Below are 14986 nucleotides of genomic sequence, written 5' to 3'. Positions count from 1 at the left end.
TGATTAAAGGGTCAATACGCTAGGAGGACATAACTATAATAAATATTTATGCACCCAACAACAGGGCTCCAAAATACATAAAACAAACTCTAATGGCATTGAAAATAGACACAGACAGCTCCACAATAATAGTAGGAGACTTCAACACACCACTTTTGGTGAAGGACAGAACGTCCAGAAAGAAGCTCAGTAAAGACTTGGAAGATCTAAATGCCACAATCAACCAACTTGATCTCATAGACATATACCGAACACTCCACCCAACAGCAGCCAAGTATACTTTCTTTCCCAACACACATGGAACTTTCTCCAGAATAGAACACATATTAGGCCATACGGCAAAAGCCTCAACAGAATCCAAAGTACTGAAATATTACAAAGCATCTTTCTGACTATAAAGCCAGAAAAGTACAATAATGGAAAAAGCAAGGAAAACAAACAAACAAACATGTGGAAACTGAACAACACCTTGCTCAAAAATACTGGGTTACAGAAGAAATTAAGGACAGAATAAATAAATTCACAGAATCAAATGAGAATGAAAACATATCCTACCAGAACCTTTGGGACACAGCAAAAGCACTGCTCAGAGGTCAATTTATAGCAATAAATGCACACATCCAAAAAGAAGAAAGGGCCAAAATCAAAACATTAACTCTACAACTCGAACAAATAGAAAGAGAGCAGCAAAAGACGACCTCAGGCATCGGAAGAAAGCAAATAATAAAAATTAAAGCAGAATTAAATGAAATAGAGAATAGAAAAACAACTGAAAGAGCTGACAACACCAAAAACTAGTTCTTTGAAAAGATCGACAAAATCGATCAACCATTGGCCACACTGATAAAAGAAAAGCAGGAAAGGAAGCCAATAACCAGAATAAGAAATGAGATGGGTAATATCACAACAGACCCAACAGAAATTAAAAGAATCATAAGACAATACTATGAAAAATTGTACTCTAACAAACTTGAAAACCTCAAGGAAATGATTAAAGGGTCAATGAGGAAACGAACAAATTTCTAGAAACATGCTACCTACCTAAATTAACACAAACAGAGGTAGAACACATAAATAAACCTGTAACAAAAGAAGAGTTTGAAAAGGTAATTAAAAAACTCCTAACAAAAAAACACCCTGGCCCAGATGGTTTCACTGGAGAATTCTACCAAACTTTCAGAGAAGAGTTAACACCACTACTACTAACATTTTCAGAGCATAGAAAAGGATGGAATACTCCCAAAGTCATTCTATGAAGCCAGCATACCCCTGATACCAAAACCAGGTAAAGACACCACAAAAAAGAAAATTACAGACCAATATCCCTCATGAACATTGACACAAAAATCCTCAACAAAATTCTACCCAATAGAATTCAATAACATATCAAAAAAAATAATTCACCATTAACAAGAGGGATTCATAGCAGGTATGCAAGGATGGTTCAACATTAGAAAAACAATCAATGTAATCCATCACATAAATAAAATAAAAGACAAGAACCACATGTTCTTATCAATTGATGCAGAAAAGGCATTTGACAAAGTCCAACACCCATTCATGATAAAAACTCTCAGCAAAATAGAAATGGAAGGAATATTCCTTAGCATAATAAAGGGCATTTATACAATGCCAACCGACACATCATCCTGAATGGAGACAGTCTGAAAGCATTCCCCCTGAGAATGGGAACCAGACTAGGATGCCCTTTATCACCACTCTTATTCAGCATTGTGCTGGAAGTCCTAGCCAGAGCAATTAGGCTAGAAATAGAAATAAAGAGCATACAGATTGGTAAGGAAGTAGTAAAAGTATCTCTATTTGCAGATGATATGATCTTATACACAGAAAACTCCAAAGAATCTGTAAGAAAACTACTGGAACTAATAGAAGATTTCAGCAAAGTATCAGGATACAAGATAAACATACAAAAATCAGTTGGATTCCTCTACACCAGCAAAGAGAACTTTGAAGAGGAAGTCACCAAATCAATACCATTTACAATAACCCCCAAAAATTAAACACTTAGGAATAAATCTAACCAGAGATGTAAAAGACCTATACAAAGAAAAGTACAAGATGCTACTGCACAAAACCAAAAGCAACCTACATAAGTGGAAAAATATACCTTGCTCATGGATAGGAAGATCAACATTGTGAAAATGACTCTTCTACCCAAAGTGATCTACAGATACAATGCAATCCCGATCCAAATCCCAATGGCATTTTTTAATGAGATGGAGAAACAAGTCACCAACTTCATATGGAAAGGGAAGAGGCCTCGGATAAGTAAAGCATTGCTCAAGAAGAACAAAGTGGGAGGCTTCACACTACCTGATTTCAGAACCTATTAAACCACCACAGTAGTCAAAACAGCCTGGTACTGGTACAACAACAGACACATAGACCAGTGGAACAGAATTGAGAATCCAGACATAAATTCATCCACCTATGAGTAGCTGATATTTTACAAAGGCCCAAAGTCCATTAATTGGGGAAAAGACAGTCTCATTAACAAATGGTGGTGGCATAACTGGATATCCATTTACAAAAAACTGAAACAAGACCCATACCTCACACCATGCACAAAAACTAACTCAAAATCGATCAAAGACCTAAATATAAAATCTAAAACGATAAAGATCACGGAAGAAAAAATAAGGACAACACTAGGAGCCTTAATACATGGCATAAACAGAATACAAAACTTTACTAACAATGCACAAACACCAGAAGAGAAACTAGATAACTGGGAGCTCCTAAAAAATCAAACACTTATGCTCATCAAAAGACTTCACCAAAAGACTAAAAAGACAACCTACAGAAATTTTTGACTATGACAAATCTGATTAGCATCTAATCTCTAAAATCTACAAGATACTGCAAAACCTCAGCAACAAAAAAAGACAAATAACCCAATTAAAAAATGGGCAAAGGATATGAACAAGCACTTCACCAAAGAAGACATTCAGGAGGCTAATAGATACATGAGGAAATGCTCAAGATCATTAGCCATTAGAGAAATGCAAATCAAAACTACAATGAGATAGCATCTCACCCAAACAAGGCTAGCATTAATCCAAAAAACACAATAATAAATGTTAGAGAGGTTGTGGAGAGACTGGAACACTTATACACTGCTGGTGGGAATGTAAAATGGTACATTTGGCACTTCCTTAAAAAGCTACTAATAGAAGTACCATAAGATCCAGCTATCCTGCTCCTTGGAATATATCCTAGAGAAATAAGAGCCGTCAGACAAATAGATTTATGTACATCCATGTTCACTGCAGCACTGTTCACGATAGCAAAAAGATGGAAACAACCTAGGTGCCCATCAACAGATGAATGGATAAACAAGTTATGGTTTATTCACACAATGAAATACTACAGAGCAATAAAGAACAACGATGAATCCGCAAAACATCTCATAACATGGATGAATCTGGAAGACGTTATGCTGAGTGAAATTAGTCAGTCGAAAAAGGACAAATATTGTACGGAACCACCATTGTAAAAACCCAAGAAAAGGTTTAAACACAGAAGAAAACATTCTTTAATGGTCACGAGGGTTGGGAGGGAGGGAGAGGGGTATTCACTAACTAGATAGTAGATAAGAATTATCTTAGGTGAAGAGAAGGACAACACACAATACAGTGGAAGTCAGCACAACTGGACTAAACCAAAAGCTAAGAAGTTTCCTGAATACAACCAAACACTTTGAGGAACAGAGTAGCAGGGGTGGGGGTCTGGGGACTATGGTTTCAGGGAACATCTAGGTCAACTGGCATAACAAAGTTTATTAAGAAAATGGTCTGCATCCCATTTTGGTGAGTGGCGTCTGGGGTCTTAAAAGCTAGCAAGCGGCCATCTAACATGCATCAGTTGGTCCCAACCCACCTGGAGCAAAGGAGAATGAGGAACACCAAAGACACAAGGAAAATATTAGCCCAAGAGACAGAAAGGGCCACATAAACCAAAGACTCCATCAGCCTGAGACCAGAAGAACTAGATGGTCCCCGGCTACCACCAATGACCGCCCTGACAGGGAATACAAGAGTCCCTGATACAGCAGAAGAGAAGTAGGGTGCAGAACTCAAATTCTAGCAAAAAGACCAGACTTAATGGTCTGACTGAGACTGGAGGGACCCCAGGAGACACGGCCCCTGGACTCTCTGTTAGCCCAGAACTGAAACCATTCCAGAGGCCAACTCTTCAGACATAGATTAGACTGGACTATAAGACATAAAATGATACTCGTGAAGAGAGTGCTTCTTAGCTTAAGTTGATACATGAGACTAAATGGGCAGCTCCTGTCCAGGGGCGAGATGAGAAGACAAAAAGGGACAGGAGCTGGTTGAATGGACATGGGAAATCCAGACGGAAAGGAGGAGTGTGCTGTCACATTATAGGGAGAATAACTAAGGTCACATAACAATGTGTGTATAAATGTTTGTAAGAGAAACTAACTTGAATTGTAAACTTTCACTTAAAGCACAATAAAAAATTATTCCACACTGTTATTGCTGCTGTTAATTAACACTAAGTCAAATCTGACTCCTTAGGATTTTCTGGGCTATAATCTTAACAAAAGCAGATCACCAGGCCTATCTTCCTCAGTACCACTGGGTGAGTCTGAACCACCAACCTTGAGGTTAGCACTAGTATAGCAATAATATATAATTTTTTGGGGGTCATAGCAATAACTTCAGTTATTATTTGTTGTTTTTAACAAAAATAATGAACAGTAATAAAAAGAATATTTTTGATAAACATACAAGAGCAAAGAACTGATTGGACCTACACATTTCTCTTTGAGGGCAATGAGGGGAGTTATCAACTGTACAAAGAGCCCCTCCTGGTACCAGTCTCTCCAACTACACTAAAACCAGTAAAAACAAAAGAACTAGGTAACAGTGAACTCACCATATAGAGTTTAGCCATTTTCCTGTTAGCTATATCTGCTATGGTGTCATCATCATCATTTCCATCTGGAAGCTCTGGCTTTTTCCCTAAAACCTGGAAAAAAGTGAACAATAAATGAAAGATAAAGACCTCCTAGTAAAGGATGCATAGAGTTTAAAAAATAGTAATAAAACATCTTACATTTGTAAAGACATAATTATAAAATATTTGCAATTAAAGTTACCAGGTTCAAACATTTTCTCATCAATTTATAAAACAAAGGCCTTTTTCCATGGTTCAAATCAATCAGTGGCATTAATTAAACAAACACTGAGTTTGCTGGTGTATGAATTTCCAAGAGGGCAAAATCCCAAATTCAAAATTTCAAAAATCTCCAAATTTTTGAAAATTACCCACCCACTGCCGTCGAGTGGATTCCGACTCATAGCGACCATATAGGACAGAGCAGAACTAGCGGGACTTAATTAAAATATGAATTCTAAGTTCAGTTCTGTAAGAGAATTCCCTCTGTGATCTTGTTTCTAAAAATAATCTATAGGTTTTATTAATTTTTTATCACGAAGACTTGCATAAGACTTCTGGGCAACACAACACTATAGGCAGAAGGACCACGCCAACCCTCCACAGCAAAGATCTGAAAAACTAAGCCAAACAGAGAAAAAGGCAATCCTGAAACCCTAAGCATCAAATGAAGAGATAAAAAACTCAGCCAAGCACTGAATAGAATAAGAAACTGACAGAGAACAGAGAGCAAGGATAGATACATGCCGAGGTCCCCTATCAGCTAATGCAGCACGGATCCGCCATCTTGGACTCCTATCAGAGATTAGCAAACAGGGGGTACGAGAAAGTAGCTTCACGGAGCTTCCAGAAGGAGATAGAACAACCAATAACCAGCAATATACGCTTTCCCATCCCCTACCCTTCTTCACCCCCACTTGGCCTCCTCTGCTTCCTGCAGCCACAGTCTCTTGGCCGGGAAGCACCAGCTTCAGCTCGGTGTCACTTGGATTCCACTCACCTACACTGGCCGGCTCCCTAAGTGCCATTTGTTGGCTGCTGGTGTTGCTTTTTTCTGCTTCTTTAGATTTCTTTCCTACATCTCACCACCTCCCCCTCCTTTCCCTCAAATAAGTAAATCAAAAAAGTAAAGTAAACCCTTATTATAGGTGTATTTACATGCTGCAAAACATTTTGTTTTCAACAGGACAAATATTGGATAAGAGGGAATATACACAAAGATATAAAACCACAGGCAATTCTGAGGAAAGCAGCGACCTCACTTAGCCAGTTCAATCTAATCTGTATATGAAATCCCAACATTTACTCTTCTCCTCTCTCTCAGCGATATGCTTTCCTGCCTCTAAAGAACCTTTGCCCCTCTCCTGATACATCAGATAAAAGAGTAACTTAATATATCAAATAGAGGGTAAAGGTATCTTAGAGGTGAGAAAGCACATTATATACATATACGGATGAAAAGATCAAGTGAGTTGCATGTCCACAAGAGAAGTTTGGCTACTTAATTATCTAGCACAGTGCTGTCCAACAGAATTTTCTGTGAAGATGGAAATATCCGTGTTGTCCAATAAGGTAACCACATATGGCTATTAAGCACCTGAAATGTGGCTGGTACAACTAACTGAGCTCCATGACCGTGTTTCCACATTTAAAATGGTATAATAATTACCACCACTCACAATTATTATGATGATTAATTGAAATAATGTATGTGGCTATCACTGTATTCAGCACACAATGCAAGGAATTCAACAAAAGTTAGATCCTGCATCCTTTCTTCACCCTTAAATATGCAAAGTCAAGTCTTGCCCTGGTCAAAGAGCCATTCAGCTTCTTTGATGTGGCTTTGCATATCACTGCTCTGGTTCTTTGCGTGATGACTTTAGGATTGAACTTCTTGCCGCAAACATCCCCCATGGGCTTTCACTTTGTTGCTATTTGTTCAGGTCTTGATCTGATTATTTCATCATGAAGTCTATATGTCTTGATAGTGCACCCTTGTCAAAGTCTTACATTTTGGCTTTAAAACTACAAATCGAAGACAGGTCTGTACATCCCCCTTCAAACAAAACCTAGAATAGTCCTCTCGGCAATCAGCATTATTGGAATAGTCAATAATGCTGAGAAGGAAGAATAAAATCTAGTAATTACTTCCCTTCTTTGAATTCTTTCTACAATTACTGTGTGTAGGAGTCCGGTAGTGCAACAGTTAAGCAGTAGGCTGCTAACAGAAAGGTTGGTGGTTCAAACCCACCGAGTGGCTCCGCAGGAGAAAGATCTGGCAACCTTCTGTAAAGACTACAGCCAAGAAAACCTATGGGGCAGTTCTACTCTGTCACATGGGGTCATTATTAGTCAGAACCGACATGATGTCATTTGTCCTTGGTTATAAAAATAATTCTCTGATCTTCCCATGCATTTCAATCCTGTCTCCCCATGTAGTCTCATATACATGATCTTATTTTGGTGAGGCATAATATGTCCTTTATGCAAGGTTTATTTATGGATTGTCTATGATAAGTCAGCATCCAGGCAAGGGGCTGAAGCTACAATGGTTAGCCCGTTAAATGTAGTTTCTGCACCTCAGCAAGCTGACTTTTAGTGCAGGGATGCTAAGTACGTTTCACTTGGTTTCACCAAATCTCATTGTAGGCAGTGGCTGCTGGAGCAGTCTGTGGAGAAAGACTATGAGAGGTCGCTTCCAAATTTAGTGAGAATGTTTAACATAATCTATCATTTAAGACACTCGCGGCAAGTGGAAACGTAAGGACACATTTCATTTATTTTTAACTCCAAATATATGAAAATAGCCTATAAAAATTCTCAAGTTCAGAGATGTTTAGAATGTTATCAGTCCACAGAGTGCCTTGCGGACATGCTGGTTCACTCTCTTCCTCTCAAGGCTATTTCTCCATTATAATTCATCTGGCCTCTTTCCCTCAGTAAGTAATTTCCTAGTAGAACTGCCCCATAGGGTTTCCAAGGCTGTAATCTTTACGGAAGTAAACTGCAACATCTTTCTCCCATGGAGCCGCTGGGTGGGTTCAAACTGCCAACATTTCAGTTATCAGCTCAGTGGTTAACCACTGCGCCATCAGGGCAGTTCCTTTACATATAACCTTTAGATTAGACCAAATTTTGCTTTAATGGTAAGTGACTTTCGAAAACTTTATCTTTATCTATATAATTTAGAAAATTTCCAACACCAAAATTTTATTAAGCAAATTTAAAATGCCTTTCATTAATATTCATGAAGTCAGCATTAATATTTAATTTCTCGGTTATGCATGGCATAGGACTTCATTTACAGCACTTTTCTACTTCTTTTTCTTGAACACAGATACTAAAATACTTCTTTTTAACAGTATAATAGTTTATTTTCTTCACGATTAATAAGGTATTATAGAATATCGAAAACTGAGGATTTCCTATTCATTTTCAGTGAGTACTTACGTGAACAAACTATACTTAGTTTATAAAAAATCATTCTAAAATCCTTTTTATAAATATGTATTACGTATATATTTTTCACAACAATGTAACTGTAAAATTGCAATGCACCAATACCCTTCCAATCGTAATCATTGTTGTTGTTGTTGTTAGGTGTCGTCCAGTTGATTCCAACCCATAACAACCTTATGTATAACAGAATGAAACACTGCCCGGTCCTGCACCATCCTCACAATCATTGCTACGTTTGAGCTCATTGTTGCAGCCACTATGTCAATCCACCTCGCTGAGGGTCTTCCTCTTTTTCACTGACCCTCTATACCAAGCATCATGTCCTTCTCCAGGACTGGTCCCTCCTGATAACTTGTCCAAAGTATGTGAGACAAAGTCTCGCCATTCTCACTTCTAAGGAGCATTCTGGCTGTATTTCTTCCAAGACAGATTTGTTCATTCTTCTGGCAGTCCATGTGTCATGGATTGAATTGTGTCCCCCAAAAAATGTGTGTAGCAACTAGGCTAGGTCATGATTCCTAGTATTGTATGATTGTGTTATCTGATGTGATTTCCTTATGTGTTGTAAACTCTACCACTATGATGAGATTATATGTGATCTCATGTGTTGTAAATTCTATCACTGTGATGAGGTTATACTGATGAGGTTGACAAGATTAGTGTCTTAGTGCAATCTCTTTTGAGATATAAAAGAGAGAAGTGAGCAGAGACATATGGGAACCTCATACCACCAAGAAAGCAGTGCTGGGAGCAGAGCAAGTCCTTTGGACCTGAGGTTCCTGCGCAGAGAAGCTCCCAGACCAAAGGAAAACTGATGACATGGACCTTCCTGCAGAGCCAACAGAGGAAGTGTTCCCCTGGAGCTGACACCCTGAATTTGGACTTGTAGCCTACTGGACTGAAGAAATAAATTTCTCTTTGTTAAAGCCATCCACTTGTGGTATTTCTGTTGGAGCAGCACTAGATGACTGAGACACCATGGTATATTCAATATCCTTAGCCAACAATATAATTCAAATGCATCAATTCTTCTTCAGTCTTCCTTATCCATTGTCCAACTTTCCCATGCACATGAAGTGATTGAAAATACTATGGCTTGGGTCAGGCGCACCTTAGTCCTTAAGGTGACATCTTTGCTTTCTAACACTTTAAAGAAGTCTTTTGCAGCAGATTTGCCCAATGCAATATGTCATTTGTTTTCTTGACTACTTTTTCCACGGGCATTGATTGTGGATCCAAGTAAAATGAAATCCTTGACAACTTAAATCTTTTCTCTGTTTATCATGATGTTGCTTATTGGTTCAGTCGTGAGGATTTTTGTTTTCTTTACTTTGAGGAGCAATCCATACTGAAGGCTGTGGTCTTTAACCTTCATCAGTAAGTGCTTCAAGTCCTCTTCACTCTCTGCAAGCAAAGTTGTGTCATCTGCATATCACAGGTTGTTAATGAGTCTTCCTCCAATCCTGATGCCACATTCTTCTTCATATAGTCCAGCTTCTCGGACTATTTGCTTAGCATATAGATTGAATTATGGTGAAAGGATACAACCCTGACGCACACCTTACCTGATTTTAAACCATGCAGTATCCCCTTGTTCTGTAGCAATTCTAATAGCAGCAGAACCTGTTTTTCATTTGCGCAATTCTGCCACAGTGAGATTCTTAGCTCTGTGGAAAAACAGGACTTAGAAGCACAATCCAAATAGCCTTCGTTTTAGGGAGTTCTTTCCAACATGGCAGCACATTTCCTTGTGGTATTAAGCAGATATTGATTACAAAATAAATACCAAGGTATTAGGAATTGCTGGATCTTGAAGACTTGACCTTTTAATATCTGGGTATGGCTAATTCTTAGCACAAGACATAAGAAGAAACTCTTATAAAATTAGTATTACTGTTAACTATTTAAAAATGATTAAATGCACAAATGAATGCCAAGGAATTGTGAATCATTAAATCTTAGAGATCTGGCCTTTTAATATCTGAGTTTGGCTAATTCTTAGTGCAAGGGATAAGAAGAAACTGACTAAAAATTGCTAGAGAAAAATATAGTCTTACTGTTAATTTTTTAATTATTATTATAGTCTACCACCACTATGATAACCAACAAGGGGAGCAATATAAATAAGAGAATAGAAACCTGCCCTTCTAGTTTAATATTTATATTAGTTTATCAATTCATATGTTGACTTTGTGGGGCAAAGGCCAGTGTCTCTTCCCTGTAATACTCATTAAGTCCACCTGCCTTAAAACTGCATTATCTTATATACAGATCCTATCTCCATTCCCTCATGGTAGCTGCAAACTGAGGGGAAAATTACCTTGTTCAAAAGCCACTACCACGTGATATGACTGATTACATAAACATGACACTTTATCAGTAAGGTCACAGGCTTCATGTTGAACTTTAGTGTGACAATGAGGACAATTATTTGAAATAATATTACTTTATTGCAGTATAAAGTTAACTATGCTGTAACTGTATGCATCTCTTTGTTCAGAGTTTTTCAACTTCCTCCACTGGATGAATCGATGAGGACTGAAATAAGTTATCTGAATTAAATACTAGAAATCCAAGTAACAGACTCAGTAAGTTAAATTACAACAAATGAATGGTGCCTTGAACAGTGTCTGACATATAACAAGCTATCGATAAACGGTAGATATAAATATCTATAGCAAATACAGTGTTTTAGGAAGTATTGTAACCTTGTGGAAGGCATTATCTGTCACTATAATTCTTTAGACTCAGGTGTGTCTAAAGCAAGATGGGGGAAATTATTTATTTGCAAATGCAACGGAGAAAAGAAAGAGAAAGATTCCCGTTTGTTAGTATCTCTGGAACATCCCGTTTTCTCTCCATATAAGGTGGCATCAAGGGCGATCTAGAGAGAGTGGCAAATATTCTGGACACCTTCAACTTAAAAGACCTTTGGAAAGTAAACCTGTAAATGACTCTCCTTTTCCATATGGTTCTCATAAAAACATGATTTCAATCAAACAACAAATATTGACGAGCATCTCCTATGTGCCAGGTGCCAAGAGATTCCAGAATATTTAAGACATTGTTCCTTTTCCCAAGAACTTACAAAAAGCCCCAGGAAGGTAGAGGAGGAATAAACAAGGAAGCTTACGCAACTTGAATAGCACACAAGAGAAGTCTGCTTCTCTGACAAAACCTTTTTTGTTGTCTCTTAGTTTTAAAGTGTTTACTGGGTCTACTGATCAAATTAGTATCTCAGGCAACTCAAATTTCCATCTTTTCAAAGGGCAGAGTTTTGGCTAACAATGAATAAATGAGAAGGCAAAAGAAATAGCTTAACAAGTGAATTTTTTTGTGAGTATTACAAACCATAAAACTATCTTAGGTCTTAATATTTAGGAGTTCAAAACATCTAACATTTAACATCTACTGCATTCATAGTGTTGACTATGTATGCTTGTTCCCTGACGTTAAAAAGCAATGCAATTTTTATTGTTATGTATATTATTTTCACATAAAGTTTTAGTCTTTTTAAAAGTACTATATACATTATTCCAAATGGTTATTATTAATTTCCAAGGGCTGCTGTAACAAAGCTCCACCAACTGAGTGGTTTAAAACAACAGAAATTTATTCTTTCACAGTTCTGGAGGCTAGAATCTGAAATCAAAATGTTAGCTGGGCCATGCTCCCTTTGAAGACTCTGTTGTTGTTAGGTGACATAGACACGGTATGTACAACAGAATAAAACACTGCCCGGTCCTGGGCAACCCTCACAACCGTTGCTATGTTCGTGCCCACTGCTGCAGCCACTGTGTCAGTCTATCTCACTGAGGATCTTCCTCTTTTTCGGTGACCCTCTACTTTACCAACCATGATGGCCTTCTTCAGAGACTGGTCCCTCCTGATAACATGTCTAGTATTACTTTATTGCAGCATATGGTTAACTATGCTGTAACTGTATGCATTTCTTTGTTCAGAGTATTTCAACTTCCTCCACTGGATGAATCGATGAGGACTGAAATAGGTATCTGAATTAAATACTAGAAATCCAAGTGACAGACTCGTTAAATTAAATTACAACAAATGAGTGGTGCCTTGAACAAGGCCTGGCATGCAACAAGATATCAATAAATGGTAGATATAAATATCTATAGCAAATATAGTGTTTTAGGAAGCATTGTAACCTTGTGGCATGCACTACCTAGCACTGTAATTCTTTGGACTCAGGTGTGTCTAAAGCAAGATGGGGGAAATTATTTAACAGCAAATACAACAGAGAAAAGAAAGAGAAAGATTCCCATTTGCTGGTATCTCTGGCACATCCTGTTTTCTCTACACATAAGGTAGCATCAAGGCTGATCTAGAGAGATATTTCCTTGCATCTTCCTAGCTCTGGTGGCTGCCGGCCAATCCCTGATGTTCCTCGCCTTGCAGTGATATTACTCTAATCTCCATGGTCACATGGCCTCTTCTCTGGGTATCTGTGTATGTCTGTGTCTCTGTGTCCAAATCTCCCTCTCCTTTCTCTTATAAAGACACCAGTCATTGTGTTTAGGGCCCACGCTCATCCAGTATGGGCTCGTCTTAGCTTTACTACATCCGCAAAGATCCTATTTCCAAACAAAGTCACGTTCACAGATACTAGGGATAGGACTTCAACGTATTTTGGAGAAGAACACAACTCCACCCACAACAGTTGTGATGGGATTTTTTACAGTAACTCCTAATTTGTATTATTGATGCTTCTTTGGTTCATTTTATAGTATTATTCAAACATAAAAAGGGAATGATTCATCTAATCAAAAATCATATTCCAGAAAATAAAGTTACTCCCAATCTGCATTAAAATTTTCAAAATCACTGTATTTGATTTAAAGGTACAACTATATTTTAGCTGAAAGTTTAAAACATGATCTCAAGTAAATCCAATATGCCCAGCATTATGCTATGAAACAAGCATTTTTACAGTAAAACTTCAGGGAATGTTGACAATATTCCAAATTCCAGTGATTTCTTCCGACAGTCTTTTACTTTACATGCTGAAATGTATGAATATTTCAATGATTAGATTATTGAAAGTTCAAAATCATTCTTATTTCTGTAAATATAAATTGTATAAGACCTTAGGAAGCATTAGCAATGTGCACACTCTTTTAACGTTAAGTTGTAGGGAAGAAAAAGACAAATATAAAAAATAAAGCTGTACATCTGTGTATTTGCTGAGAGTTCACGGAGCACATTAACTTTTAACCAAGAGCAATGGGCAGCGGTAGCCACAGCATTTTCCCAGTGGACAGCGCCAGGACTGGGCCAACAGCCAAGCAGAGCAAAGGAGTTGAGGCCAGTGGAGAGCAATGTCGTGAGCCAGGGAGGGAGAGAAGGATTAGAGTTCTGTAGCCGCTGGACACTAACTGAGATGACCTGGCCTGGGGAAAAGGATTCTACACATGGGAGTATCCAAATACAAATCCTGGGAACACGTGTTTATTCATGGCATCAAAAGTTTTTAGACACCAGAAGATAATCAATGTCACTGAATTGCACGTCCAAAAATTGTTGGTGTATGTTCTGTATATTCTCAACAACAACAAAATAAATTATAAACAGAAAAAAATCATTAAAAAAAGTTTTTAGACACCAGCATATCTGGCACTATGGTAGGTGTTTTCACTTGGCGTATCTCTCATTTTCCTAACACATAGGAAGGTACTGTAGTAAATATGGTATTACTTTCTAAGAGGTTTAGTGTAACTATGCACCTGAAGAAAGCACACTAGCAGAATGTATGAATTATCCTTATTTAAATACTGCTGCTCCTATTGAGGAGTTCCTGGGTGGTACAAATTGTTAAAGTGCTTGGCCGTTAGCCAAAAAGTTGGAGGTTAGAGGTCATTCAGAGGTGCCTTGGAAGAAAGGCCTGGTGATCTACTTCCAAAAAATCAGCCATTGAAAACCCTCTGGAGTACAACTCTACCCTGACATACATGAAGTCTCCATGAGTTGGAGTTGACTCAACAGCAACTGTCAACTGGGTCCTACAGAAATGTAATTGGTCTTAAAGCTTATGTTAATCATTAATATGGCTTTGTTCATATCTTTCGTCAACACTATCATATAAAAAGCAGGTGAACTTTTTAATTGATACTATCCCCTAGAAAACAAGAAAATAAGTATACTGGGTTTCTGGTACCAGGTATTTGACAGTTAATTGACTTAAGTATTCAAATATTAACAAACAGTGAGTTAGACCTGTAAGGATTACAAAGATACACACTTTATTCTTGGTCCAAATAGACCTTGCGTAGTATATCTTTAAATGATAATTTAAGAAATATTTGCTGTGTTCAACTCTAGATTTTACTAATAAGATGTCCAGATCAGCACATCATAAACATCCAATCAATTTGCCACGAGGATGACTGAATAAATTCATTTATTTTCAAGTTGTCAATTACGACTTTCAGGGAAAAACAAGAGGCACAAAATTCCTATATTGGAAGATATTTTGAAGGTTAATCTGGCCTATATGCTATTATCAGTCTAAAATACAAATTTTATCTGACTCTCTCCTGTCCAAGAAGGCTTCCAAGTA

General features: G+C 37.7%; 1 protein-coding gene across 1 annotated transcript in view; it reads right to left on the bottom strand.

The window, feature by feature from the left end:
• SCIN (scinderin) overlaps positions 1-14986 on the bottom strand; it is a 75661-nt gene that overhangs the window by 30661 nt on the left and 30014 nt on the right. Inside the window, exon 5 of the mRNA XM_004389352.3 lies at positions 4927-5019. Coding sequence (XP_004389409.1) covers positions 4927-5019 — 93 coding nt within the window. The remainder of the gene's footprint in view (positions 1-4926; positions 5020-14986) is intronic.

This window comes from Trichechus manatus, unplaced genomic scaffold, assembly GCF_000243295.1.
Source record: "Trichechus manatus latirostris isolate Lorelei unplaced genomic scaffold, TriManLat1.0 scaffold00242, whole genome shotgun sequence".
NCBI lineage: Eukaryota > Metazoa > Chordata > Mammalia > Sirenia > Trichechidae > Trichechus > Trichechus manatus.
Note: the sequence above shows the minus strand (reverse complement) of the source record. Positions and strands in the feature narration are given on the sequence as shown.